We start from the raw sequence: 27,221 nt of genomic DNA, 5'->3' as shown, positions 1-27,221 counted from the left end.
TGTTCTGTGCTCTAAATTTCACCCAGTTCTATGTAACGTAAAATAATAAGTGCTGGAAGTACTCAGCAGGTCTGGCAGCATCTGTGGAGAGAAAAAAGGCGTTAATGTTTTGAGTCAAATATGACTTCCTTAGAACTTCCTTAGAATGTAATCTTGAATTCTGGACAATCTGAGATGCAAACATCAGACACTCTCAGAAGGTAGTTGAGCAGCACTGTTCCAATAAAGCTCCTTGGCTCAGAATCTCTTCTTTGGATTGAGCACTTTACAGCCTTCCAGACTCAACACTGAGTTCAACAAATTCAGATCATAAACATTGTCCCCATCTTTGTGTTTTTCAATGTTTTTGAACAGCAGCTGTGAATCATCTTTTTGTTTGTTTTCCATTCGTACCTCCCCTATATAGATCTTTTGTTGTAATATTAATCATATTACCACCCCATTTTAGGAGCAGATAAGGCCCTTTAAGCCTGCTCTGCCATTCATGATCATGGCTGAGCATCTAACTCAGTAACCCATTCCTGCTTTTCCCCCCATATCCTTTGATACCAATAGCCATCCCAGGAATCAGTCTGCTAAACCTTCGTTGTACTCCCTCCATAGCAAGAACATCCTTCCTCAGATAAGGGGACCAAAACTGCAACAATATTCTAGCTGTGGTCTCACCAAGGCCCTGTATAGCTCCAGCAAAACATCCCTGCTCCTGCACTCGAATCCTTTTGCTATAAAGGCCAGCACACTTCCTGCTGCACCTACATGCTTACATTCAGCAACTGGTGTACAAGGACACCCAGGTCTCTTTGCACACTCCCCTCTCTTAATTTTTAGCCATTCAGATAATAATCTGCCTTCCTGCTTTTGCTACCAAAGTTGATAACCTCACATTTATCCACATTATATTACATCTGCCATGCATTCACCCACACATTCAGTTTTTCCAAATCTCACTGAAGCATCTCTGTATCCTCCTCAGAGCTCACCCTCCTCCCAGCTTTGTGTCATCTGCAAATTTGGAGATAATACATTTAGTTCCTCATCTCATACATTATGAATAGCTGGGGGTCCTAGCATTGATCCCTGCAGTACCCCGCTAGTCACTGCCTGCCACTTGGAAAAAGTCTCAGTAATAGTGACCATGAAACCATCACCAATTGTTGTAGAAACCAGTATGGTTCACTAATAGCCTTTAGCATTGGAAATCTACTGTCTTTACCTGGTGTGGTCTCCATGTGACTCCAGACACACAGCATTTGGTTGGCTCTTAACTGCCTTCTGAAATTTTCGATTCAAGGGCAATTAAGGACGGCAATAAATGCAGGTCTTCCTAAAAATATCCACATTCCCCGATGGATCCCACAAAATAAAAATGTCACCCTCATTAACTCTCTCTGTTCCTCATCAAAAATAAAATTAGTTAAACATGATTTGCCTTTAATAAATTCATACTGGCTTTCTTTAATTAATCCATATTTGTCTAGATTAAATTTATCCCAGAATTTGTTTCTATTCATTTTCCCACCATGAGGTTCAACTGACTGGCCTTAGTTGCTGGGGTTATCTTAACACCCCCTTTTGAACAAGGGATTTAAACTGACAAGTCTCTAGTCCTCCAGCAGCTCTCCTGTATCTAAGAAGGATTGTAAAAGTATCACCAGTGCTTCTGCAATTTTCATCCTTTCTTCAATTAGTATCCTCAGATGCATCTCATCTGTTCCTGGTGAGATAGCCTTTCTCATCCCTCCTCTTTATCAATTTGGTCTTCAGTGGCCAGCAGTTCCAGGGATGGGTTTTCTGCCTTACTAGGCGCTAAATCGTATGGGAGGCCTTACTCTGCCCAGATGAGTGCCTGATTGAAGTGCATTGGATCTCTCAGAGAAAAGAATCATGAGGCTTTCCAGTGTTGTCTACATTAAATCCTGGCCCTTATATTCAGGAATATTCAGCCTTTATTACAGTAGCTCCTCATGACATCATATTCCCACATGTCTGCCCGTGTCTGTAGCTGACCAATCTTATTTTTTTAAGTTTATTATTATTATTGTCACAAGTAGGCTTATATTATGAAATTACTGTGAAAATTCCCTAGTCGCCTGTTTGGGTACACTGAGGGAGAATTTAGCACAGCCAATGCGCCCAACCAACACAGTCTTCCAGGCTGTGGGAGGAAACCGGAACACCTGGAGGAAACCCACAAGACACGGGGAGAACATGCAGACACTGCACAGACAATGACCCAAGCCAGGAATCAAACCCAGATTCCTGGCACTGTGAGGCAGCAGTGCTAACAACTGCACCACTCTGCTGCCCCATTTACCAAACTTCATGGGTTCACATATATGTAAATAATTTGGATGTTACAGCATTCTCTATAATAATGACCCCGCCCCTTACTATTTATTATTCTAGCGCTGTTTACCTCCCAGTCCTTTGTGAACCTCGGTTTTCCTTTCTAATGTTGCATCCTGCTTCCCATCCCCTACCAAAATAGTTTAAGCCCTACCTTAATAGCACTTGCAACCACTCACAAAGACATTTACAACTAGCTTATGACTTAGCTTAATACTTATTTACCAGCCATTCTATCCTATATATTTCATCAGTATAAATTGTGAAATGGTTCCATGTCCAAATTACCTTGGGCAGTAAAAATAGAAACTTAAGGGAATGAATTCCCTTAGCTGTTCAGATGGACACCAGCTGTAATGCTGGCAGAAATTCACCAAAATGCCTGCAAACTCCACCAGGACCTGGATATATTGGGACCTGGTCTTGCATGGGGGCAGTCTGCTCTTTATGAGGAGGTGTGGGGAGGCCAGAGTGGAGAGATTCCCAGGGCTAGGATTTCTCAGAGCTTCGGCCACAGATATGCCGCATCATGGATCATCAACCAGTACATCTAGAAGGAAGAGATAGACTGGCATCATGGATTGGTGAAGTGAAATTTAGATTGGGAGATTGAGATGTGTACTGATCCACCAATAAAGGGGTAATTGTTGCGTGAAGATTGGCAGATAAACAGTGGCGAGTTTCCATACCCTCCCTGCCCCACCCCCGCCACCTAAACTAGTACAGGCAGCTATGTCCCATTTTGTGGTCTCCCAAGGCAGGAGTATCAGAGATGCAGTTATAATGGTGCAAGCGTCCACCGATTTAATGCTATTTGAGTGCCATTCAGATCACCCAAACATTCTGGAGAGCACCAGAAGGTGCAATCACTGTGTAAGTGAATGTATCCTTGTCCATTCTAAATGGGCCCCACAAATGCAACAGGGAATTGAGATAATGCTGTGCCATCCCACACTTTAAAAAATATCACTGTCCTCCATTGAAAGGCCCAACACAAATGTTATTTCCACGATTTTGAAAAGTTTACAATTACCATCCTACACAAACACACCATATGTGGTATGGGTATTCCTGGAAGCAGGAATCTTATCCTGAATGTACACATGTTCCAACTTTCTTTTAACGTTGAGAAAGAAACTGCAACTCACCTGGAGAGTCAGTGAGATGGTGAACAATATCCCGCAAACAACCATCAAGCTGTAACCTCCCATAAGCAGCACTTTACGTCCAATCCGATCAATGAACAGGTTCTGATGGAGGAAAATCACTGTTAGAACATGTTGATTACTCATGCCACCCTGTGAAGGCAATAACCCTCCCAAGTCTGGTAAGGTACGTTGTAAATCTGTCCAAACTCCTACACTGTCCGGACAAAGTGTAGTACCTGGCATAAACCCATTCTCCAGATGGAGCTGGGCTCGGCTTCTGATTCTGTGTATGATTTATAATTTTATTTGATCTTCAGCCAGTCTGGGCAAACTACTCAACATTATGTTCCAATCTACCCATTTAAAGGCTGCCTTTGTACAGTTTAGTTGATCAGAGGAAACCAGCGTGGATTAGAAAAAGGCACATCATGCCTGATGTACCTGATTGAATTTTTTGAGGAGCTAACTTAAAGTAGTGGATATAAGGAAAGTCTCTGGATGTTATTTAATTCGACTTCCAGAAGGCATTGCATAAAGTGCCTTCTACTCTGGGTTAGAAGTGGAAGTTCATGGAATTGAAGGAAAATTATTGACCAGACCAGGAAATAGGCTGAGCACTTGAGCAGCAGAAGACAGAGAGCAGGGATAATGGGCAGGTACTGGAATTGGCAGGATGTAACTACTGGTGTCCCACGAGGATCTGTTTGGATCTTCCACTATTCACTGCATTTATTAATGATTTAGATGATGGAATAGGAAACCAAACTTGGCAGTGACACAAAGGTAGCTAAGCTGTGTAGTTGGAGCAAAACCTATCAACATCTGATTGTAATGTGAAGTGAATAGGTAAAACTGTGACAAATAGATTTCAATGTAAGCAAATGTGAGGTATCCACTTTTCAACTTAAAATGGATAGAACGGCCTACTTACCAAATGATGAAAAGCTGAAACAGTGAAAATCCAAAGAGACTTTGGGGGTCTAAATGCATTAGTCATTAAAATGTCATGAACAGGTACAAAAAATAATCAAAAAAAGCAAATGGAAGGCCTTTATCATATAGGAATACATCTTATATTGGTTGCCTCTAGTTATGCTCTTCCCTACAAGAGGAAACATTCTGTATCCATTCTATCAAAACCTTTCACAATGTTTAAATGCCTTTACTAGGTCATCCTCAGCTGCCGCCTTTTGAGAAAAGAGAGGCAGCCTGTCAACTGGTAATGCCACAGGATTGGTAACCCAGAGGTCCAAACTAACACTTGGCGCAAAGGTTCAAATCCCACCATGGAGGCTGGTGGAATTTAAAGTTCAATTAATAAACCTAGAATCAAAAAGCTTGTTTTCTTAATAGCAACCATGAAGCCACTTGTCAATTGTCACTGTTATCCTTTAGGGAAGGAAATCTGCTTCACTTACCTGGTCTGGCCTATATGTGACTCCAGACTTACCTCAATGCGATTGACACTTAAATGCCCTCTGAAATGACCTAGCAAGCCACTCAGTTTAAGGGCAATTAGTCTTGGGCAACAAATACTAGCCAGCAACACCCATATCCCATGAAAGAATAAAAAATTAAATTGCGTATGTTTTTCCCTCTTGTTGGTTCGCTCGCCACTGCAACAGACCTGGTCTAGTAGCTATATCCTTTAGGACTGGGCCAGCTCAGTTGGTAATGGTGCTACCTGGCCACTCTTGGTGATGGACATTGACATCTCCTACCCAGAGTACATTCTGTGCACTTGTCACCTTCAGTGCTTCCTCCAATTGGTGTTCAACATGGAGGAGCACTGATTCATCAGCTGAGCAAGGGTGCTTGGTGGTAATCAGCAAGAGGTTTCCTTGCCCATGTTTGACCTGATATCATGAAACTTCATGGGATCTGGAACCAATGATGAGGACTCGCAAGGTGACTCCCTTCTCACTGTATACCAGTGTGCCACCAGTTCTGGTCGAACTGTCGTGCCAGTGGGACAGAGCATACCCAGGGTTGATGATGCTGATGTCTGGGACATTATCTGTAACATATAATTTGGTGAATATGACTACATCAGGCTGTTGCTTGACCAGTCTGGGGGACAGCTCTCCAAATGTTGGCAAAAGTGCCCAGATATTATCATGGAGGATCCAGCAGAGTTGACAGGACTGGGTTTGCCATGGTTGGTTCCGGTGCTGAAGTTGATGCCAGGTGGTTTGTCCAGTTTTGTTCCTTTTGTAGCGGTTTTATAAAACTGAGTGGCACAAACTAGAGTTGTAAATGGGTTCTCTTAAACTCAGATCCACTGACTTCTGAGAGTTTGCAGAGCCTTTCCAGGGGACATGCAAAATGAAGTGAATGTGAGCCAGGAGCGGCGGGTGGAATGTGGTTACCACATGAGCAGCAAAGCATGGACTGGCTGTTTTACCTAGGAGGGAAGCGTAGTGAGAAGCAGACACACACATTTCACTGGCAGCTGTAACTAAATACTTATTTCTAAAAATCATTATTAAACATTCTTTACATGCAGCAGTTTCATATTATGAGTATATGGTAGTATAATTTAGATTGGAGGAAAGCATGATGATGAACCAATTTGCAATCCGTTGAACCAAAAGGTAGCTTGAGAGCCTCTGGCCTGGAACATTTTATCTGGTGAATAATGCACAGGCTGGATACACACAAGAAAATACACAAACTACTTCATGGCAAAATGGGTGCTGAATAATTCCTTCCTCACCTTTTAACGAATTCTAAAGAAGTATGACTAATAATTTATTATTGTTTCAAAACATTCATTTTAAAACTTGGTACAGAGCAGTACACAGCTTTATGTCAAAAGCTTGCATACAGAGAACTCTGCAGTAATTTTGCAGTCTGGTTAATCGATGTTGATTCATATTACCTGAAGATAATTGAAAATTCCCAATGAGTGAAATGTTTCACTTTTTATATAATTTTCTTTCTTTCCCTCTGTTACTTGCTTGATTCAGCCTCACCGGGGCCTGAATATTCATGGGGACTAGAGGGTCTCCAACTTAGTGAAAATAGTGCTGGAGCCCCATTCCAGAAGTCCCTGCCCTACACCCAGCGCCAGGGGGAGAACGGGTGCAGACTGTTTGCTCATCCACAGTTCACAAAGAGAGCTGCACATGTAAAAGTACAGCTGCCTTCAAACATATCTAATATTTGTTTGTTCAATGTCTAAAACATAACTCATGAGCTTTAGATGTTTGCACATCTGGAATTATTTGGAAACCTTGGGTATCATTTTAAATAGGTCCAGAGATCCCTTTGGGGGGAGGTAAGGATCCCTCTGCAATTAGTAACAGGGAACATTAATGTGCCTAAAAGATGGAGAAGTTCTGTGGTGTGGCCAAACGGGCCACCTAAAATGGTGATTTGTAAAGCACTCTGGGACAATTGGGCAAGAACTAAAACGACAGGCGGCAGCCTAAAAGACAGAGATAAACAAGCTGCAACTCAGACGACTGAATACACAGGATATGGGTCATCTCCAGGACAAAAGGGACTTTCTGGTCAAACTGGGTTATTTACCAGACATCGGGGCGCCATAACCCCTTATTTGGGAGGGAGGTGTGAACGCTATGTGCCCCCAGCACCTGCAGACATGGCTGTTGGGGACACACCCAGAGATTGGTGTGGCAGCACCTGATTGGACTTTATCGATCAGGGTGATCAAGTCCTGATCGATTGATTGGCAATGGCCAAAAGGGGCACAAAACCCAACGGGGTATAAAGGGTGCGGCGCAACCAAGAATGTTGCTCTCTCTCTCTGACCCCCACGAACGAGCTACAACAACGGTGACCGTCGCCAGCAACGACCAGCACGAGGAGAGCCACCACACCCGAGAAGGAAGGAAGACCAGAGCCAGAGTGCCAGACCAGACCAAAGGACCAGACTACACGAGGACGACCGAGACCAGCGCACAGATAAAGGCCAATATCTGCTTGGGTACTTGCCAGTCACACAAAGTTAAGTCAAGGTCTCGTATTGGACTTGAACTTTAGTATTTTCTGTAAGATAACTTATTGTTGGTTGGGTGGGTGATTATTGATTGTGTGTTTTAAATAAATATTGGTTGTACTAACAAGAAGTCTACTCGCAATTCTTTGTCCACCGTATAAGGGTTAAAACAGACTGTGCGGCAGGCACAACAGTGAAACTGTCAAACTTTTAACATTTAAATCTCCTAAGAATCATTGCTTACAATGCCTGTTGACATAAGCCTGAGGGCCATGTTATAAGATTAGTGCTGTATCACTAGATCCACAATTATCATTATCACAGTGGGATGCCTATCAGTTCAGTTTGATTGACAGCTCCAAGCAGTTAGAAGGAGAGGATTTTCCAGTTTTTCCCACTGGTGGGATTTACCAGTCCTGCTGAAGTCGCCCACTGCTGCGGGTTATCCGGCAGCAGGACAGACAAGCCATCTAAACTGCCATAGACTTCAGTGGGACAGGAAGATTCCAGCGGTGGCTGATGGCAAGCCGCCTCCATTACAGAAAAACCCACCATGGAAGGCTGAAATATTCCAGCCAAAGTCCTTAATGTGGGGCTATGAATACAAATATGAGCTTTCATTCGGCTTAAATACTTGAATGAAATGTTTGGTTTTATAAGGAATTTATTGAATGGGTTTCTATGAATGAGAGTTTTTTTTAAAGGAAAGATCTGCAATAGACACTTAGAGCTTTATTTTGTTTAGTCTCGGCATGGCTCCTGAGGTCTGCCCATGGTACATACTGGGTGCGCTGGCATGGAGGGTGGTGGGTGAGGGGTATGGGTTGGTATGAATTGGCACTAATTTGGCATAAAGATTATGAGGGTGTTGGGGTGGCTAGAGGGACATAAAGTGGCATGGGGGCAAGAGGAGCCATGTGACTGTGGACAGGGCATGAAGTGGCATGAATGAGGCATGGGGAATGTGTCATGGGGTGATGGATGAAGGGCTGTTTTTTGGGGGTTTTTCTTACAAAGTCCTGGAGCACAGAGAACAGCCTCTCACACAGCTCAGCTTCACATCCACAGCCCCATTGGCTGCCACTGTTTTTGGGGATGGCTGGCCTCACTCCTGTTAACACCTGCCCTACCAGGAAAGAAAATTAGATCATCTGCAGCTCTTTCACCCAAGGTGCTTGTGGAGTTGGGAAATTTCCTGACCCTACATTCTCAAGTTGAGGCAGAATATCCGGCCCTGAGTGTTTTATGAACTTTATACCTTTGAAAAAAAAAACTACTGGACTAAGATTTTTTTATGTTCCAAAAGCAAAGTACCTTTTCTTTCTATCTTTCCACTTTATATAATTAATGCCAACTGATTTTTTCAATGAATAGTTTTTAAGTGTCTGCCTCTTTGGTACAATGGCTGCCATTTTGCGACGCCTTTGCCATGAGCACAAAATCCCACGAGAGGCCAAAGCCAGAATCTCACCAGCGAGATCATGCTACACAATTGTGTCTCTCCCCCCACCCACCACTGATGTAATGAGATTCTCACCCAGGCAGGTCTGGTGAAAACCTTTCTCGAACATTATCACTGACATTGAAGGATAAAGCACGGTCTAGTTAGAAAGAGGATAAAGCATAGTCTGGCTTCAAATGGGATAAGGCACTGTATGGCTACAGATAGGATAAGGCAGAGTCTTTGTAAAGTTTATTTATTAGTCACAGGTAAGGCTTACATTAACAACGCAATGAAGTTACTGTGAAATTCCCTTAGTCGTCACACTCCAGCACCTGTTCGGATCAATGCACCTAACCAGCACATCTTTGAGACTGTGGGAGGAAACCGGAGCACCCGGAGAAACCCACACAGACACAGGGAGAATGTGCAAACTCCACACAGACAGTGACCCAAGCCAGAAATCGAACCAGGCATTGTGAGGCAACAGTGCTAACCATTGTGCCACCGTGCCGCCCGTATCTAGGTACATAAAGAGGATAAAACATCTGAGGTGCATAAAGGATAAAGCTCAATCTGGATACATGATGGACAAAGCATGGTCTGGGTACATAAAGCGCAGTCTGGCTAGATATAGGATAAAACACAGTCTGGATACATGTAGAATAGAGCTGGAAAAGCTCAGTAGGTCGGGCAACAGCTGTGGAGAGAGTAATGGAGTTAATGTCTGGAATTCTCCAATATTGTACACCCTGCCAGTGAGAACGGAGAATTTGGCATTCAGCCAAATCTGCATTGACAGCAGCGGGGCTGGAGAATCCCAGCCATGGGTTAGGTTGGACAATTCCGGCCACCCCTTTGAGTTCAATATGACTCTTCTTTGGAACTTCTGGAACGCCTGGAATGTGCTGCCGGAGGAGGTGGTGGAAGTAGATTTTATAACAGCGTTCATGAGGCACCTGGATAGATACATGAATAGGCAGGGAATAGAGAGATATGGACCATGTAGAGGTAAGAAAATATTAGATTGGAGAGGCATCTGTGTCGGCACAGACTTGGGCTGAAGGGCCTGTTCCTGAGCTTGTACTGTTCTTTGTTCTTGTTCTCCCTCAACAGGTACTGCCAGACCTACTGGCAAATGTTTGGGTACACACACAATAAAACACAGCTTGATGATACATTGCAAAGAGCATTTTGAGTACATATCACGTGTGCATTATTCTTCAGACTCTGAGTAGAGGAGGGAGAGGGAGTAATTTGAAATGGTGAAGCAGAATTAAATATGCTGAGACAGTTGGCAGTCCTGCTTACCTCTGATTCACGTGGCAGACAAAGGATTTGGAATTTAAAATCAGTTAATAATGATCAACTAAACTTAACAAATATGTCACAGCAAAAATTGCTTCACTATAAAACACAGCAGAATTGAAACGGTACTTACACTTGTTAATGAAGCGATGAATTCACTGCACCCAGTTCCGATAGTGATATACTGGATATTTTAACTGGGGACTCCAGCAACATGGAATACGTACGTAGCGTATGTATATGTCTATGGGAATAAATTACATTCAATTCTGAGTCCAACAAATACAGAAATTTTCTGTTAATATAGAAAATGTGGTAAGTCGATAAAACACATGCATTTTGGAGTCTAGCGAGAATATACACAAGTGTCCATTCATCCAATGTTTTATTCAGTAACAATATACAGAATCTGCTATTTCATAGAATCACACAATGTAGAAGAGGCCCTTTGAGTCTGTACTGACACATGAGAGATGCCTGACCTACCTACCTCATCCCATTTACCAATACTTGGCCCCATAGCCTTCAACGTCATGATGTGCCAAATGCTCATCCAGGTACTTTTTAAAGGATGTGGGGCAACCCACTTCTACCACCCTCCCAGGCAGCGCATTTCAGACCATCACCATTCTCTGGGTAAAAAAGCTTTCCCTCGCATCCCCCCTATACCTCCTGCCCCTCACCTTGAACTTGTGTCCTCTCGTGACTGACCCTTCAACTCAGGAGAACAGCTGCTCCCTATCCATTTTGTCCAGGCCCCTCATAATCTTGTACACCTCAATCAGTCTTCTCTGCTCCCAACGAAAACAACCCGAGCCTATCTTCTCTCTCTCAAATGTTCCGTCCCAGGCAACATCCTGGTGAATCTCCTCCAATGCAATCACATCCTTCTTATAATCTGACAACCAGAACTGCACGCAGTACTCCAGCTGTGGCCTCACCAAAGTTCTGTGCAACTCCAACATGGCCTCTCTGCTTTTGTAATCTATGCCTCAATTGATAAAGGCAAGTGTCCTATATGCTTTTTTCACCACCCCACTAACATGCCCTTCCGCCTTCAAAGATCTATGGACAAACACACCAAGGTCCCTTTGTTCCACAGAACTTCCTAATGTTATGCCATTCACTGAATACTTCCCTGTCAAATTATTCCTTCCAAAGTGTATCACCTCACACTTTTCAAGTTTAAATTCCATCTGCCACATATCTGCCCATTTGACCATCTTGTCCATATCTTCCTATAGCCCAAAACACTCGACCTCACTGTTAACCACCCGGCTAATCTTTGTGTCATCCACAAACTTACTAACTCTATCTATACCCCATAATCATCTATGTCATTTATATAAATGGGAAATAAAAGGAGCTGCAGCACAGATCCCTGTGATACACCACTGGACACTAGCTTCCAGGCACTAAAGCAGCCTTCTGTCATCAACTTCTGTCTTTTACAACTAAGCTAATTTTGAATCCACCTTATCAAATAACCCTGTATCCCATGCGCATTTGCCTTCTTTATATGTCTCCCATGTGGGATCTTGTCAAAGGCTTCGCTAAAATCCATTTAAACTACATCGACTGCACCACCCTTATCTACACACCTGGTCACCTCCTCAAAAAATTCAATGAAATTTGTTAAGCATGACCTCCCTCTGACGAAGCCATGCTGACTATTCCTGATCAAATCTTGCCTCTCCAAGTGGAGATAGATGCTCTCCTTAAGAATTTTCTCAAATAGTTTCCCTACCACTGACGTAAAACTCACTGGTCTAGTTCCCTGGTTTATCTCTACAACCCTTCTTAAATAGCGGAACCACATTAGCTGTTCTCCAGTCCTCTGGCACCTCCCCTGTAGCCTAAGTGGAATTAAAAATTTGGGTCAGAGCCCCTGCAATTTCCTCCCTTGCCTCCCACAGCTGCCTGGGACACAATTCATCTGGACCTGGAGATTTGTCCAATTTTAAGCCTATCAACACCTCCAATACCTTGTCACCCCCCCATGTCAATTTGCTCAAGAACCCGAGTCTCCCTGAGGTCCATACATTCATCCTCATTCTCTTGGGTGAAGATGGATGTGAAGTATCCGTTCAACACTCTGCCAATGTCCTCTTGCTCCATCCACAGATTGCCTCCTGGTCCCTAATGGTCATATCCTTTCCCTGGTTATCCCCCTTCCCATTGATTTACTTATAGAATATCTTAGGATTTTCCCGACTTATACCAGCCAGAGCTTTCTCATATCCCCTCTATGCTCTCCTAATTGCTTAAAGTCCACCCTGCACTTTTACACTCCGCTGATTTGCTCCTCTTGTTCCTGCCAAAAGCCTCTCTTTTCCTTCTCATTGTATCTTGGCACCTTGACACCATGTTGATTGCCACACTCGCACCTTTCTGTACCCCTAACTATAGAATCCCCTCTTACTATTGCTGTCCCTCTCTTGTTCCCCTCCTGTACAGACAGACTGCGTGTGGTGTCAGAAGCATGGCTCTGTCAGCACTCCCTGGAGTTACCAGTGCCCTCATCAGCCTCCAAAATGGAACATCAATGAGTGGGACCTCAAGGGTTTCCTGAACTACTTCCCTTTTTTTTCTTGGACTGCCTGGTGGTCACCCATTCCCTTCCTTCCTCAGCTGTGGTGTGACCACCTCACTAAATGTGCTATTCATGATGCTCTCAGACTCACAGATGCTCCACAGTGTCCCCAGCCTCTGTTCCAGCTCTGAAACCTGAGCTTCCAGGAGTTACAGCTGGACACACTGGTCCTAGGCACTGGAAATGTGCCTGGCTTCCCACATAGAACAGGAGGAGCAAACCACAGCTTTGAGCTCTGCTGTCATGACTAAACCCTCTAAATTTAAAACTTTAGAATTCTTTCTTAAAGAAAATAAATAAAATAAGTCTTGTTTAAATAACTTACAATGAAATATAGTTTGAAAATACCCACCAGGGCATACTCACCAATCAGCAGCTCCTGTTGGACCCACATCACTGAATTGTGAGATCACCTCGGAATGCTGCAATCTTTCCTCATGTTACCGCTAATTTACCCTGCCACCACCAAAAGGTAAGTCCTACAATCTAGTGGTTGTTTCTACATATTCAATTCTTGGATACCCTACGCCATGGCTCACAACGAGACTTAAAGAATGCAAAGCCATGACAAAGGTTCTACTCAGGTACAAAGAAGTAGAGAGTAGAATTTAATGGGGTTCATCAGAGCAGGCATGATGGTGGGGCATAGGGTGTGGGGGCACCAGTAGAATTGATCAGGAGTACCCACATTCGATTCCCAAAAGTGGGAAAATTCTCCCAAACTTAGTGGGGAACAACAAGTGCTCAACACAGGTATCCTGCCTACTGGTGACAGAATGTCAATTAAACATATTAATGAGCCACTATCCATGAGCCAACAGGATTTATCAATGGCTCAGGGACTTAATGGGATTCGGATGTGTTTCCCATACCAAAATCTGTCTAGAAAGGCCTGAAGGCCTACTGGACAGGGGAGCAGCAACAGGCTCTCTTTGACAGGCATTCAGTACCCCCAGCCTAGGTATGTGGTGGTGGGGAGTGTTGGGGAGGGGGGGGTGGAAATCTCAGGATCTGCTATCTCCTGGCTTGGAATATATAATAGGAACAGGGGTCATGTATTTCCTTCTACCCTGTGGTCAACACCTGCCTGTTACCCTGACAACACTGGCCTGGCACAATGTGGTTTAATGCCTGATGATATGCAGATACAAAGCAAAAAGATCAACACAGTCTTTCAGCAACCAGGAAAAAAAGACAAACTGAGAACCGAGGTACTTCAGCTGCAGGCCTACGTTGGTACTACTGGGTTATTTGTTATCATTAGGAGCAAGGCCCCCAGTGGACCTCAGTCTTACTCACGGCATCATTTCCACATAACTGCATGGCACTGCCCAGCACAAAAGTGATGATCAACTGATGTTTGACGGAACGATCACAGAACAGCTCCCACAGTGTCTTTGCTCTTTGACCTTCAAGTGCCATTTGCTCCTCCAGCATTTCATCCATTTCAGCCGTGAGATTGACGTTGCCACATAATCTCCTCATGGCTGCAGAAATGCAAAGGCCCATAATTACTTAATCAGAGGGGCAGTCAGACCTTACTAATCCCTTCCCCGCCAATTACAGAAGCTGTTTATCCTCTCCAAATATTTTAGTCAGATAATCTTTACTTGAAGACTCTGGGTCAACCTCAAAAGGATTTGAAAAGAAGTTGGTTGATGAGACAGTAATTGGAGTGAGGCAGTATTGACATAACTTTACATTCTATTCATAAAGCTACCAATTTTAAGAGTCATGCGAGCAGCGGGCATCTATTTGAATTGACTGACTTACTTCCTCCCTTAAGCAAACTTCCCAGAAAGCAACTGGACTGTTGTAGCAACAGTGGGGGTGGGGGGAGATTCTCTAGGGCTGCTCGCCCCAGTCGGGAATCCAGATAGCCCGTTGAGTCGGGCGAGAGGGCCAAATCGCAATTCTCACTGGGTATTGATCATGTTCCGAGTCTCTTCCAGGTGGTGAAGGGACTCACTCTCAGGGTGGTAATTTCAGACGTCATTCTGGTAAAGATCTTCATTATTGTCTGTGCTCTTCAAAACCTTTGGTCACAATGAAAACATTTCAAAGCAGTTTCAGAGCAGCTGAGGCTTGAGGGAAAGCAAGAGGATCTCCCTATTGAAACATGATCAATGCCCAGTAAGAATTGCGATTTGGCCCTCACGCCCAATTCAACGGGCCATCTGGATTCCCGACTGGGGCGAGCAGCCCTGGAGAATCCCCCTCCCCTCCCCACACACACACACACACTGTTGCTACAGCAGTCCGGTTGCTTCCTGGGAAGTTTGCTTGAGGGAGGAAGTAAGTCAGTCAATTCAAATAGATGCCCGCTGCTTGCATGACTGTTAAAATTGGTAGCTTTATGCCCTCTGAACACCCGAAAGCCTTCAAAATCACAGCAGCACTCCTATATCTTATGGTCTTATTTACGAGGAAAAAGCAGGAGAATGGGGTTGAGAAACTTATCAGCCATGGTTGAATGGTGGAGCAGACTCGATGGGCTGAATGGCCTAATTCAGCTCCCATATCTTATGGTCTTATTCTAAAGTAGGGATTGCCCTTGGTTAATTTCATAAGCCCCATGTGGTACCTGACCTCTTTAAAGTGCTCAGATTGAAAGGGCCTGTCAGTTTCAATAGGGAGATCCTCTTGCTTTCCCTCAAACCTTAGCTGCTCTGAAACCCCTTTGAACTGTTTTGATTGACAGGAGGCTGTCAGTTTCACGAGGGAGATCCCCTTTTAACTTTGTGAGCACAGCAGCTGCTGTCAGACCTCTTTGAACTGCTTTGATTGACAGGAGGCTGTCAGTTTCACCTGCTCAATTAGGCTTTGTTTATACACTTCCCTTCTACTGCATTGAATTTTAGGAGGCTGCTTGATTGACAGCCCAAACCACATCAGAGAAGAGATCAGCTGGCTTTATTAACATAAGGAACATATAGTGAATTAGCAGCTAAAAGCTTTTTGACAGACTTTGGAAGATCGAAGCCTGCATTGTTGATACAATCATTTCAGGTCTCGGTAACCCTAAAGTCCTTACTATTTTCACCACAGCTGTTCAGTCTGGCCCCACTGCTTTGAACACTGCACTATTTTTTTTCAAGTTCTGCTTTTTTTTAACCATTGGTTTTTTTGACTTGCCTGCAAAGCTTTTCACTGGACCCATAAGCTTCATTGTTCCGCTTTTTTCACTAACTGTATTTTTTTAACTCTGCCAAACTCCATGATTAGATAGGCTGGGGTTTTATCTTTGAGATGGGGAAGGCTGAGGGAAAATTTAGTTTTAAAGCATAAAACAGTGAGGAGGTCTTGTTGACTATTGTTATGGCTACCTTGGATTTGAAATTGACTTTAGAGTAATGACAATATCACACTTAACAAACATACCAGATCCTGTATGAGAGAACTGTTAATTAAAGCACCAGACTCTTTCTACATGATTTTGCTTTCTCCTGATCAATGTTCACCTTCTTAGGTCCTGTTAATATTTATTTATTAATGTCAGAAGTAGACTCACATTAACACTGCAACGAAGTTACTGTGAAAATCACCTAGTCGCTATATTCTGGCACCTGTTCGGGTACACTGTGGGAGAATTTAGCACGACCAATGCACTTAACCAGCATGTCTTTCGGACTGTGGGAGGAGCTGGAGCACCCGGAGGAAACCCATGCAGACATGGTGAGAATGTGCAGACTACACACAGGTCCCTGACGTTGTGAGGCAGCAGTGCTAACCACTGTGCCACCTTGCTGCTTTACTATATCAGTGTCATTATTTGGCACTCTGTGACAGAGGGAGGACATGATAAGGTGCAATGCAAGAATGCAAGTCTGCTTATGATGGTTCTCTCATCATGTTCAGCATCTGCAAGTGAGATGGAGGATAGTTGTTCACTAGGAGGTATGAATGGGCTAGTTTTGGGGTAACTCTCCCTTCCTGTGTGGATAGTGTTTGTCTTCCAATGATTAGATGGAATTGGAGACTCATGAGGCATTATATGTGCTAATCTATTTCTCTCTGCTTTATTGTCCACTAGCTGAAACTCCTAATGTCATATGCCACACTGATGCTCCTACACTAGCTCCAATTTCAGAACTACACTACATTCTATTATCGTGGGTTTGTGTGAAGGATAGAACCATTGAGACGCTGTTGTCATGGGGGAAAACTACAAGCTTGCTTCAGTTATATCGCATTTGTTACATGGACATTGTGTTTAATATCTATTCAGTTTTATAATGAACTACATATTTGGGGAGCAATTCAGTTACAGAATTGAATTTCTTGTTGGGTTCTTACTGCGGTACAGACTTTCAGAGGTTAATCCATAGTTCCATAGTGGGGCAGCACAGTGGCACAGTAGTTAGCACTGCTGCCTCACAGCGCCAGGGACCTGGGTTCAATTCCTGGCTTGGGTCACTGTCTGTGTGGAGTCTGCACATTCTTCCCGTGTCTGCGTGGGTTTGCTCTGGGTGCTCCGGTTTCCTCCCACATTCTGAAAAACGTGCTGGTTGGGTGCATTGGCCATGCTAAATTCTCCCCCAGTGTAGCCGAACAGGCGCTGGAGTGTGGCGACTAGGGGATTATTTTCACAGTAACACTCTGACTTTCCCACTGGTGGCAGCATCAGTGCGATCGGGAGAATCGTGCCTAATGTATTGGATTAAACTGGGTTACGACCTCTGTGAGTGCAGCTTTATTTTTAACTTCTTCATCGAATGAAGAAAAATAATATAAAGTTAAACCTGGATGAAAATATTTACAGACCCTATCTGCTGATTGTCCCAATTTTTAAAATCTGCTTTAGCAGATATCCCAAGATGTTTGTCGCACAAAGATTTGTAAGTTATTCTATGGCAAGAGGGATAGCAGAAGAGAGCACATTTCCAATGAAGAACTTTGGAAGGAAGTTTATTCAGAGACAATAGGTGGGATTTTCCGGCCTTTCTCGCCCTGAAACCGGAAAAGCCTGCCCATGGTCAATGGACCTTTCCATGGTCCGCCCCTCGCCCACTCCGATTCCCATGGCGACAGGATGGTAAAATTCGCCCCAATGAAGCGAATAATCTTTCCCCTGATTGCTGGAAAACTAAATTAACACCTTCCTCATCCACTGCAGGTAGACTGTGAAGTAAATTTGTTCTCTTCACAAACTAGTTTTTTAAAATAAATAAATCTGTGCAATCATGACAATGAAATGCTTATGGAGGAACAGAGCAGATTAGGGTAACTTTCTGTTCCTGCTATCACCAAATTCCCCCAGCCAATGGGAACATTTCTATTCTCTCCTCTCTGAACCACTTACCCTTCATGCACAAGTCCTTGTTCTTCCTGTCAATCAGCAGGTACCTGGGGCTCTCTGGGCACCACGGCAGAGTGATGAGTTGGATTAGAGCTGGCACTGCACACGATGCCAGCAGTAGAGGCCACAGTTTTTCATTGCCTAAAATTTCCCTGCAATTAGTATTAGGAAATGACTTCATTCCCTCATCAATACGCCTTATGTTCACAACAGTCAACCAACATATTCACACTAAGCGCAAATGATGAGCAATGAATGGGGATCTGTGGTGGGACAATATTGACATACTATTCCTGCCAATGAAGCTCACATTCTGAAGAATTATTTAGAAATTAAACTGATGTATAATTTACGCATTACACGTATAAATATATATGTGGACATCATTTCCCAGTGATTAACTTTTATTGGTAGATATATTGGCAGTAAAGTTATCAAATTTGTTAATCTGCACATTGGAAATTATTTTCTGTACAAGGAACCCATGAGAACAGCCCAGATAAGCAATCTACTCCTGCATACCTTTCCTTAAATATGTGGCACTCCTTCATTCATTACCCAGGCAATGCCAGAGTGAACTTGATCCTGCAGAGAGGAAGATTCACAGGATTCAACACCCAACTAATGAGCCCCTGGCTTCAAGGAAAAGGATATTGAGTGAGCAGAGGCTTTGAGGACGATCTGGGAATCATCCAACAGATCCAGGATGTGGGCATGGCTGGCATAGCTAGCATTTATTGCCCACTCCGCTTTTCCATTGAGATGCCTACCTTGAACCACTGCAGTCCATGTAGTGTAGTTGTATCATTGATGGCATGCCCTCAACACTGTGAGCTTCTGTGCTACCACAACTGGTGGGTCTGTTCTGCCAGTGGGACCGGAAATAGCCAAGGATGGTGATGCAGTGTCTGGGGCGTTGGTCTTAAGTTATGATTCAGGAGTATGACCATGAAGTTTGTTGCTCGAGTGGTCAGTAGGACAGCTCTCCCAATTCTGTCACAAGCCCCGAGTTGTTAATGAAGAGGAAGTCACAGGATCAACTGGATGGGTGTGCTTTATTGTGTCTGGTGCTTAGGTTAATGACGAGTGTGTAACTGGTTTTATTCCAGTTAGACGTTATTGCAGTGGTCTAATACAACTGACTGGCTTGCTAGTCTATTTCAGAGGGCAGTTAAGAACCAATATTATCCTGTCCCTCAGATAGCACATCGGTACTGCATAAAGTTAGGGTTATGATCACCGTCAAGATATATCGGGGTAGATTTAGTAGTAATATCAAGTATACATATGCACAATGAAATAGTCCAGGGATCCAAAGTAAGTCTGTTTTGGGAACTTAAAAGAATGTTTGGAGGTTGATTTGCAATAGGTTCCTTCTACACCTTCTTACTGAACCATTGCTTCTATAAACAGAGTTCTTCGAGATACCATCAAGAGCATGGCTTAGAGACTGTAGTCTCTAATAGAAAGGTACTTCCACCAGTAGTCTCTTTTACTGTAACTTTGGGGCGAATTTTCCGCTCCCAATTTCAAGGGGTGGGAACGGCAGAGGAGGGGCAGAGAATAGCACGCGAGTCCCAAAATGGCTTTTACACTGGCAGGATTTCTTTGATTGACTGTCCCCGTTACCTCGCCAATGATGTAACGGGAATCATGACTTTAAAAGTCAGGATCCCCATTTGCATCTATTTGAATACCATTATCAGGCCTTTACACCGGTAGTTCCCCAATATTAAATAGTCCATTCTCATTGATGAGAAGGCACGTGAACACGACAGGTTCCCCCACGACTGCACCTGGTGAGCAGAACCCACTGGAGGTACACGGGTGAGTACAGCCCCGTGGAGGAAGAAGGCCATTCCTAGGCAGTACCCTGGCACTGCCCAAGCACTTCCCCCAGTGCCCAGGCTGTGCTGGGGGTAGAGCTGGCGGGGGAGGGTGTTGGTGGTTGGATTTCGGGGTTCATCTTACAGAATCAGCCAGCTCTGCTGAAACTTAACATGTAATTTTAAATGGCTGTGTCTCTCTTACAGATCTGCTTCCATCACTTTGACATTGAAATAATTTTCAGAATTTCACATCCTATATTCTTATGAAGCATTTTATCAGAAACACACACTTAGCCCTGTGAAACTGCACCACACATAGGGATTATAAAACGTAGGACTTACCTAATTCCAGTGGTCTGTCCAAGCACTAATCCAAATGCAGTAAACGGAGCATATGACAGAGCTACCAGGCCCCGGATTTGCATTGGTGCACTCTCACCGAGATACATGGGGTTAATATTCAATCCCACACCTCATGCAAAAGGAAAAATCAAGTTATATGAGGCACATTTATGGATCCAACCATTCTTGTCCAGTATTGTTTGTGGTTTACTCTGACTGAATATTCACAACAGTACTGAAATATTCAATCTGTAAATTTGGTTCCAAGGTATTTTGTAATGCTCTGATATTTTGCTTGGATATTAACTGTGTGAATCATAGAATCCCTACAGTGCAGGCCATTCGTCCCATCGAGTTTGCACCGACCACAATCTCACCCAGGCCCTATCCCCACAATCCCATGCATTTACCCTACCCCTGACACTAAGGGGCAATTTAGCATGGCCAATTCACCTAACTCGCACATCTTTGTGATTAGAACAATTGGATTTGGGTGTAAGTCTGAAGTAGAATCATAGAATCATAGAAACCCTACAGTGCAGAAAGAGGCCATCTGGCCCATTGAGTCTGCACAGACCAGAATCCCACCCAGGCCCTACCCCCACATCTGCCCGCTAATCCCTCTAACCTACGCATCTCAGGACACTAAGGGGCAATTTTAGCATAGCCAATCAACCTAACCCAGGAAACCGGAGCACCCGGAGGAAACCCACGTAGACATGAGGAGAATGTGCAAACTCCACGCAGACAGTGACCCAAGCCGGGAATCGAACCCAGGTCCCTGGAGCTGTGAAGCAGCAGTGCTAACCACTGTGCTACCGTGCCGCCCATTGCGACCAGTGGCGACTCTGATGAACAGTTAACCCATGAGGTGGCATTGCGATGAAAGCAGTTAACAAATGTTGTGCTGCCTGCTAAATTAAATGATATGGCTGTGCCAACTGCATGGGTACACAAACCTGTTTGAGACAAGTACTGCCAGTTCTGATGACAGGTTATTAATTATCAATTTACATATTTGCTTTCTCTACAAATGCTGCCAAACCGACTGAGTATTTCCAGCATTTTCTATGTCAATTTCATTTAAAGCTAGCCTGCCCTACTTAAAGCCCGACTGCACTCCTTAAATGTAAGCTTCATTCTTGCTGCAGCAATTGCTGCAACAGATTAAAGAGGAGTTTATGGTCAGAAAGAAGAGTGGAAATGATGCAAATGCCAAACAGTGTGGCGCTAGGCTCTCCAACACTGCTACAAGCCTCACATTCAAATCTCATATTACATGTTACACAATCACATGCACCACAAATATGTAATTAAAACATTCCAAGCCACTTTACTAGAGCATTATCAAACTAAATTTGACAACTCATCCTATAATGTGTTTTTTGGCCAATGGTTCAGGAGTGGGCACATGACTGGCAGGTGCATAATGGATGGGGAGGGGAGGAGAGTGGGAGGGCAAGGAAAGAGAGGAGGTAGGTGGCGTGGGATAAAGAGGGGCTACCAACTTGTTTTTTTAAAATTCATTTATGGGATGTGGGCAACGCTGGCTTGGCCAGAATCCATTGCCCATTCCTAATTGATGCTGAGAAGATGGTGATGAGCTGCCGTCTTGAACCGCTCCAGTCCCTATGGTGTGGGTACCCACAGTGCTGTCAGGGAGTTAGTTCCAGGATTTTGACCCAATGACAGTGAAGGAACGACGATATATTTCCAAATCAGAATGGTGAGTGACTTGGAGGGAACCTCCAGGTGAGGATGCCCCCAATGGTCAAAGAGGACCCCTACAAAGGTGGAAATCCTCCCCCCCCCCCCCCCCCCCCGATGTACCTGCTCAACAGCAGCCCACGCTGTCAAAACTGCCAGGCTGCTCGTCTTACTTCCACCTTCTCACGCAGACTGAAAAATTTCAGTGGAGGCAAATTGAGGCCCTGTTGTCTCAGTCAGTTGTCCACATATAATTAGGTGGTGTGTACACTGGGTGGCAAGTATACCAGGCAGGGTATATAACGGGCAGCCAAAAATATTTCTTCCATTATGTATTCCTGCCCAAGGCCAATACCCTCTAATTTGTTAGAAAAAATGTTACCGAGTTTATTCCAGAAAAGAATCTCCCGATTATGATCAACTCAAAGGACTTCACTGTTCTGCTTAGCCCCATTAGCAAAGCACCAATGAGAACAAAACTGTTGTTTAACAACAGTGAATTTCTCCTGGGAGAATACAAAGGAAATGAAAATTTGTTAGTAAAATGTACTCAAAGCACCCCTATGTCACGGTAATCACCACAGCAGCAAGTTGCCCTTTGAAAAATGTCACTAAATTTTTCTCAGTATTACCAATGGGGCCGAACACTTTATTAGTGCCTAAATTCCTCTAAATAATAAATGTGCCTGCATTTTCAGCACAGGTACTTATATTCAAGACTTGAGGTGGGATTTTCTGGCTGTTTCCGCCCCCCACCCCCCACCACCATGGAATCCCTCGTTACAGAGGGTGCGAACAATGGGAAATAGCATTGACAGCGGCGGAACCGGAAGTTCACACCACCGGCCAATGGCAGGTCACTTGGGCCGCAGCACAACACGCCACGGTGGCGGTGGTTGGCAGGCACAAAATTCCACCCTAAGAGTTTTCTCCACTAAGAATGTCAAGATTCTAAATAGTTTATTCCCCTGGATCACCTCTGGGATTTTTATTTTGTTATTTGTTAATAGTTTGCGGCCATCCTTGGCCAGGTCAGCATTTATTACCCATCCCTAATTGCCCTTAAGAACGTGATGGTGAACCACCTTTCTGAACCTCTGCAGACCATGTGCTTTAGATACACCCACAGTGCTGCATTAACAGCGAGTTCCAAGATTCTGTCCCAAACAGCAGTGATGAAATAGTGATATAGGCCGGGATTCTCCCATCACGACCCACAACTTTTCTGGCGGGTCGGGGTGGGAGATGCGCGTCGCCGGCCTTGTACCGGGATTTGCACATGCGCCGGGAACGCATGCGCATCTCCCAGAGCTGGCGAACAGTCGCCGGTCAGACCACACTGGAAACCAGCGGGAAGGCAGTTAGGTAATTTGAATCTTTTTAAAAGGTATTTTAATAATGTTTTAAATCTAATTATTGGGAACTTTCGGGTCCCTATTGAATCTCCCACCCCGCCAGGAGTACTTCATTCCGGCGGGGGTTCAGACTAGCTCCCCACGTTCGGGGAACTAGTGGGAGACACCGCCAGAATAAAGGCGGGGCAATTGGGGTCCCCAGGGGGTCGGGCGGTGGGGGGTAGTCCCCCCTGGGCTTGGGCACCCTGGCAGTACCAGCCTGTGCCCCTGGCATTGCCCAAGGGGAAAAGTGCCCATGCCCAGGGGGCACCTTGGCACTGCCCAGTGGGCATCAGGCAGTGCCAAGGGGGCAGGGCCTATTGTGGGCAGGGCCTAGCGGCGATCAGTGGGGGTGGGGGGTTCTGCTGCCACTCCGCAGATAGGATCGGTCTGGGATGGAGGGGTGGCAGCAATTGGGGCGGGCTGGGAGGCGGGGTGGTCTGCCGGGGGAGACCTGCTCCGGGGGGGATCTGACCCCGGAAGGGTGTCAGTGTGGGGGTGTTTGTCGGGGTGAGGGGGGTGGAGGGATCGCCACTGCTGGGGGTGGTGGGGGGGAGGGGTGGGCTGTACATCGGAGTGCTCCGGGACGGGGGGGGTTCAGGGCTGGTGCGGGAATTTTGTGGGGGCCGCGACCAGGCCGTGGGGTGGGGCTCGAGGGACAGCACTGTGAGGGTCCCGGGCTGGCCAGCAATCGAGCCGGCCAGCAAACGGGGAGTCTGTCGGATCGGGACCGCTGCGCATGCGCAGAGTGCCAGAACTGTCAGACTCTGGCACGAATAGGCCCCGCCCCCCTGGGTTTTTAATGATATTCACGACTGGGACCTCTGCAGTGCACAGAGTGCGGAGATTCGGGTGAGAAGCTGAACTGAGAAAACAGTCGGGTTCTAGAACAGTTTTCCCACCAATTCAGCGCTTTTGGGAGAATCGCGGCCATATTCCAAATCAGGATGGTGTCTCTTGGAGGACAACTTACAAATGTGCTGTTCCCAGGTGCCTGCTGCCCTTGCTCTTTGGGCTGGTACAGGTTCTGTGTTTGGTAAGTGCTGTCGATTGAGATGGATGTCCAGTCGATCAATGGTTTCAAAATGAAATTGAATAGGCATCTCAGGGAAATAATAATGGCACAGTGGTTAGCACTGCTGCCTCACAGCATCAGGAACCCGGGTTCGATTCCCGGCTTGGGTCACTGTCTGCGTGGAGTCTGCACATTCTCCCCGTGTCTGCGTGGGTTTCCTCTGGGTTCTCCCACAGTCTGAAAGATTGGTTAGTTGCATTGGCCATGCTAAATTCTCCCTCAGTGTACCTGAACAGGCACCGGAGTGTGACGATTAGGAGATTTTCACAGTAACTTCATTGCAGTGTTAATGTAAGCCTACTTGTCACATTAATAAATAAACTTAAAACTTTAAAACTGTAGCTCATACCTTCCAAACCTTATGGCCATGGGACCAGCAATAAATGCCCCAACCAATCCTCCGACAGAGTAAGCGACCACAATAAAGGTCCAGATCAATGTGATGACCCAGTTCTCCAGCTGCGTGCCGTAGCGCTCAGTCCAGGTCTCATTGATAAAGTTTTGGATGAACTGTCGTTTTGAGGACAAAAAGAAAATACAGATTTAGTTTTAATTTGCTTTTACAACTACAGAAACAACTGACTTTTACAAGTTGACCATTGCCCTAGTCTCGACTCACAGTTGTTGGTGCATTGATGATTGTCAGGTTAAACCCATATTGGAAGGTGCCACCAATAGAGGCAGCAAAGATAGTCAGGAGGAGACATCTGATTTGCAGCTACAAGAACACAGAGGAAATAGAAAAGATTACTTTCCAGCAGGGCTTACTTACATTGAAAGAAAAAAAATAAGCTTGCACATACATAGGGCATTTCACATCCTCAGGATGTCCTAAAGCGCTTCAGCCATTTTTGGAAGAGTAGTTATTATTTTAATGCAGGCAGATATGGCAATCACTTTGTACACTGGGCTGTGGCTTATTAAGTATCACTTGTCGCTTTTGGATAGTGACTTTTATTTTGGCTGTTACATTATTTTGACCGAGTTCTTTGGTGCTGCTCATGCGTGGTTTGTTTTAATTGCAAGAAACTGTGCTTATTTTATCAGTCTATCTTACCAGCTGCTGTTTTGCTTGCAGAAATGAAAATGGGCAAGATGGGAAATCCTTTATGGTGATGAAGGTGGACAGTGGAGGATAAGGATAAATTGCAACCCCAGATTTGGAGGAGGGAGAACATTTCTTGAGGGGACAAGAAAGGCATGCAAGTCTTCACTTCAGGCATTATATACGCACCTGTTTTCACCCCACGAGTCACATGCTTGGCCAAACAATCCAATATGGACATGATAGGAGAGCCTTCTAATTCCCAGAGAGTCTGTCACATCGCAATGTTGTTGCTCAGAGACAGCATGAAAGTCACAATGGCATTAAGCCTTTTGAAAGCTCAGCCAATCCAAGTGACTGATATAAAATCAGTCGACAATATGTCCACACATGAGATAAACACAAGGGGCATCATTTGCAGGAATGATGGCCAGAAATTCCATGGGGATTCTCCCAATCTCCCACTATAACATTGATGGAATATTGGTTTGAATACCAGGAACATACATGAGCTTATTGATGTCCAGTGTTGCTCGGGATAGCTCAGGGACCTTTTAAATTATTTAGCCAAAAAAGCCAATCGTGTATAGCCAAAAATGAAAACTGAATTTTAAACAGCAGCAAAGGCCATCTGATGCAGTCAAACAATGTCAACACTGCACTCCCCAAGCCCCCAAATTTCCTGGCAGAGGCTATGAAGGAGAGTCTGTCTGGCAGATTCATATGATTGTTAAGTTAGAAAACTGGCACCAGAAGGGCAAGGAAATGCAAAAATGATCACTTTCAGTTGTAATTACAAAGGGAACTGAGGGGACCCCCTGTGGAATTCCAGGGTCAACATGACTGTTGAACCTGTCAGACAGGCTGAGACTCCTCCACTTCTACCTTCTCAATCTCCTTACCTACCTCACTCGCAGTCACACCCTGCTGTCCCTGGAACAATCAGAAGACTCCAGCCTAAGGGCTGTGACCGCCTCCTGGAACAAGGTGTTCAGTTAAGTTCCCCTTCCTTGATGCAGCACAGTGTCTGCAGCTCGGCCTCCATGTCAATGACGCTGAGCCGACACTTACCACAGACAGATTTGCCCTGGATGACTCGGGTGTATAGGAACTCCTACATTCTGCAGTTGCAACACACCACCTGCCCTGCCTTCTTTATTATGTATTAATAAATTGATTTTCATTTATTTCATTATTTTCTTAATTTATTAGTAAACCCTACCATCCTGGAAAGCTTTACTACTGCTAGTAAATCTTACTAATACTAATAAAAGTCGACAATTACTGATCAATTACATGAGGTTTGAAAGATAAGTGAGGAAAATACTCACCAACCGATCACTTACCTGTTTCTCTGTGACCTCAGAAGATGGCAGGTCCATCGTTCCCCCCGAGTTACCGTAAATTCATCTTCTGAGTTTTAATTTGAATGGATGGAGTGGAGGGCGGGGGGGGGGGGGGGGGGGGGGGGGTGTCAGGGTGGGGTGCCTTAATTAATGACGTACACTTCTGGCGGGTGAGACTTGGTGCCAAAGGTATGAGCAGGAAGTGTTCCCTCCACTCCCAGTATCACAGCGGAGGAGGATTCGGGGATTTGTTGTGACACTATAGAGAGTGAAAGCAATGCTTTGGTAAGTCCAGATGGTATTTAATATTGAGCAGACGGATGCTCTGCTTCTCAGGCAGTCCGCTAACTAAGTAAGTTCAGTGGCTTTGCCGGAAAGTAACTA

The 27,221-nt window shown here is 44.8% G+C and overlaps 1 protein-coding gene across 1 annotated transcript in view; it reads right to left on the bottom strand.

Annotated features, from left to right (window-relative positions):
• LOC144502268 (solute carrier family 2, facilitated glucose transporter member 11-like) overlaps nt 1-26,873 on the bottom strand; it is a 38,607-nt gene extending 11,734 nt beyond the window's left edge. The window contains exons 1-8 of the mRNA XM_078226091.1: nt 26,838-26,873; nt 25,066-25,164; nt 24,796-24,956; nt 18,103-18,251; nt 14,096-14,287; nt 8,996-9,059; nt 5,426-5,702; nt 3,495-3,596 (exon numbers count right to left, since the gene is read on the bottom strand). Of these exons, the coding sequence (XP_078082217.1) occupies nt 3,495-3,596; nt 5,426-5,702; nt 8,996-9,059; nt 14,096-14,287; nt 18,103-18,251; nt 24,796-24,956; nt 25,066-25,164; nt 26,838-26,873 (1,080 nt within the window). The remainder of the gene's footprint in view (nt 1-3,494; nt 3,597-5,425; nt 5,703-8,995; nt 9,060-14,095; nt 14,288-18,102; nt 18,252-24,795; nt 24,957-25,065; nt 25,165-26,837) is intronic.
• Between the last annotated feature and the right edge of the window lie 348 nt (nt 26,874-27,221).

This window comes from Mustelus asterias, chromosome 13 (assembly GCF_964213995.1).
Source record: "Mustelus asterias chromosome 13, sMusAst1.hap1.1, whole genome shotgun sequence".
In the NCBI taxonomy this organism is placed as follows: domain Eukaryota; kingdom Metazoa; phylum Chordata; class Chondrichthyes; order Carcharhiniformes; family Triakidae; genus Mustelus; species Mustelus asterias.
This window is presented reverse-complemented; position numbering and strand designations above follow the sequence as displayed.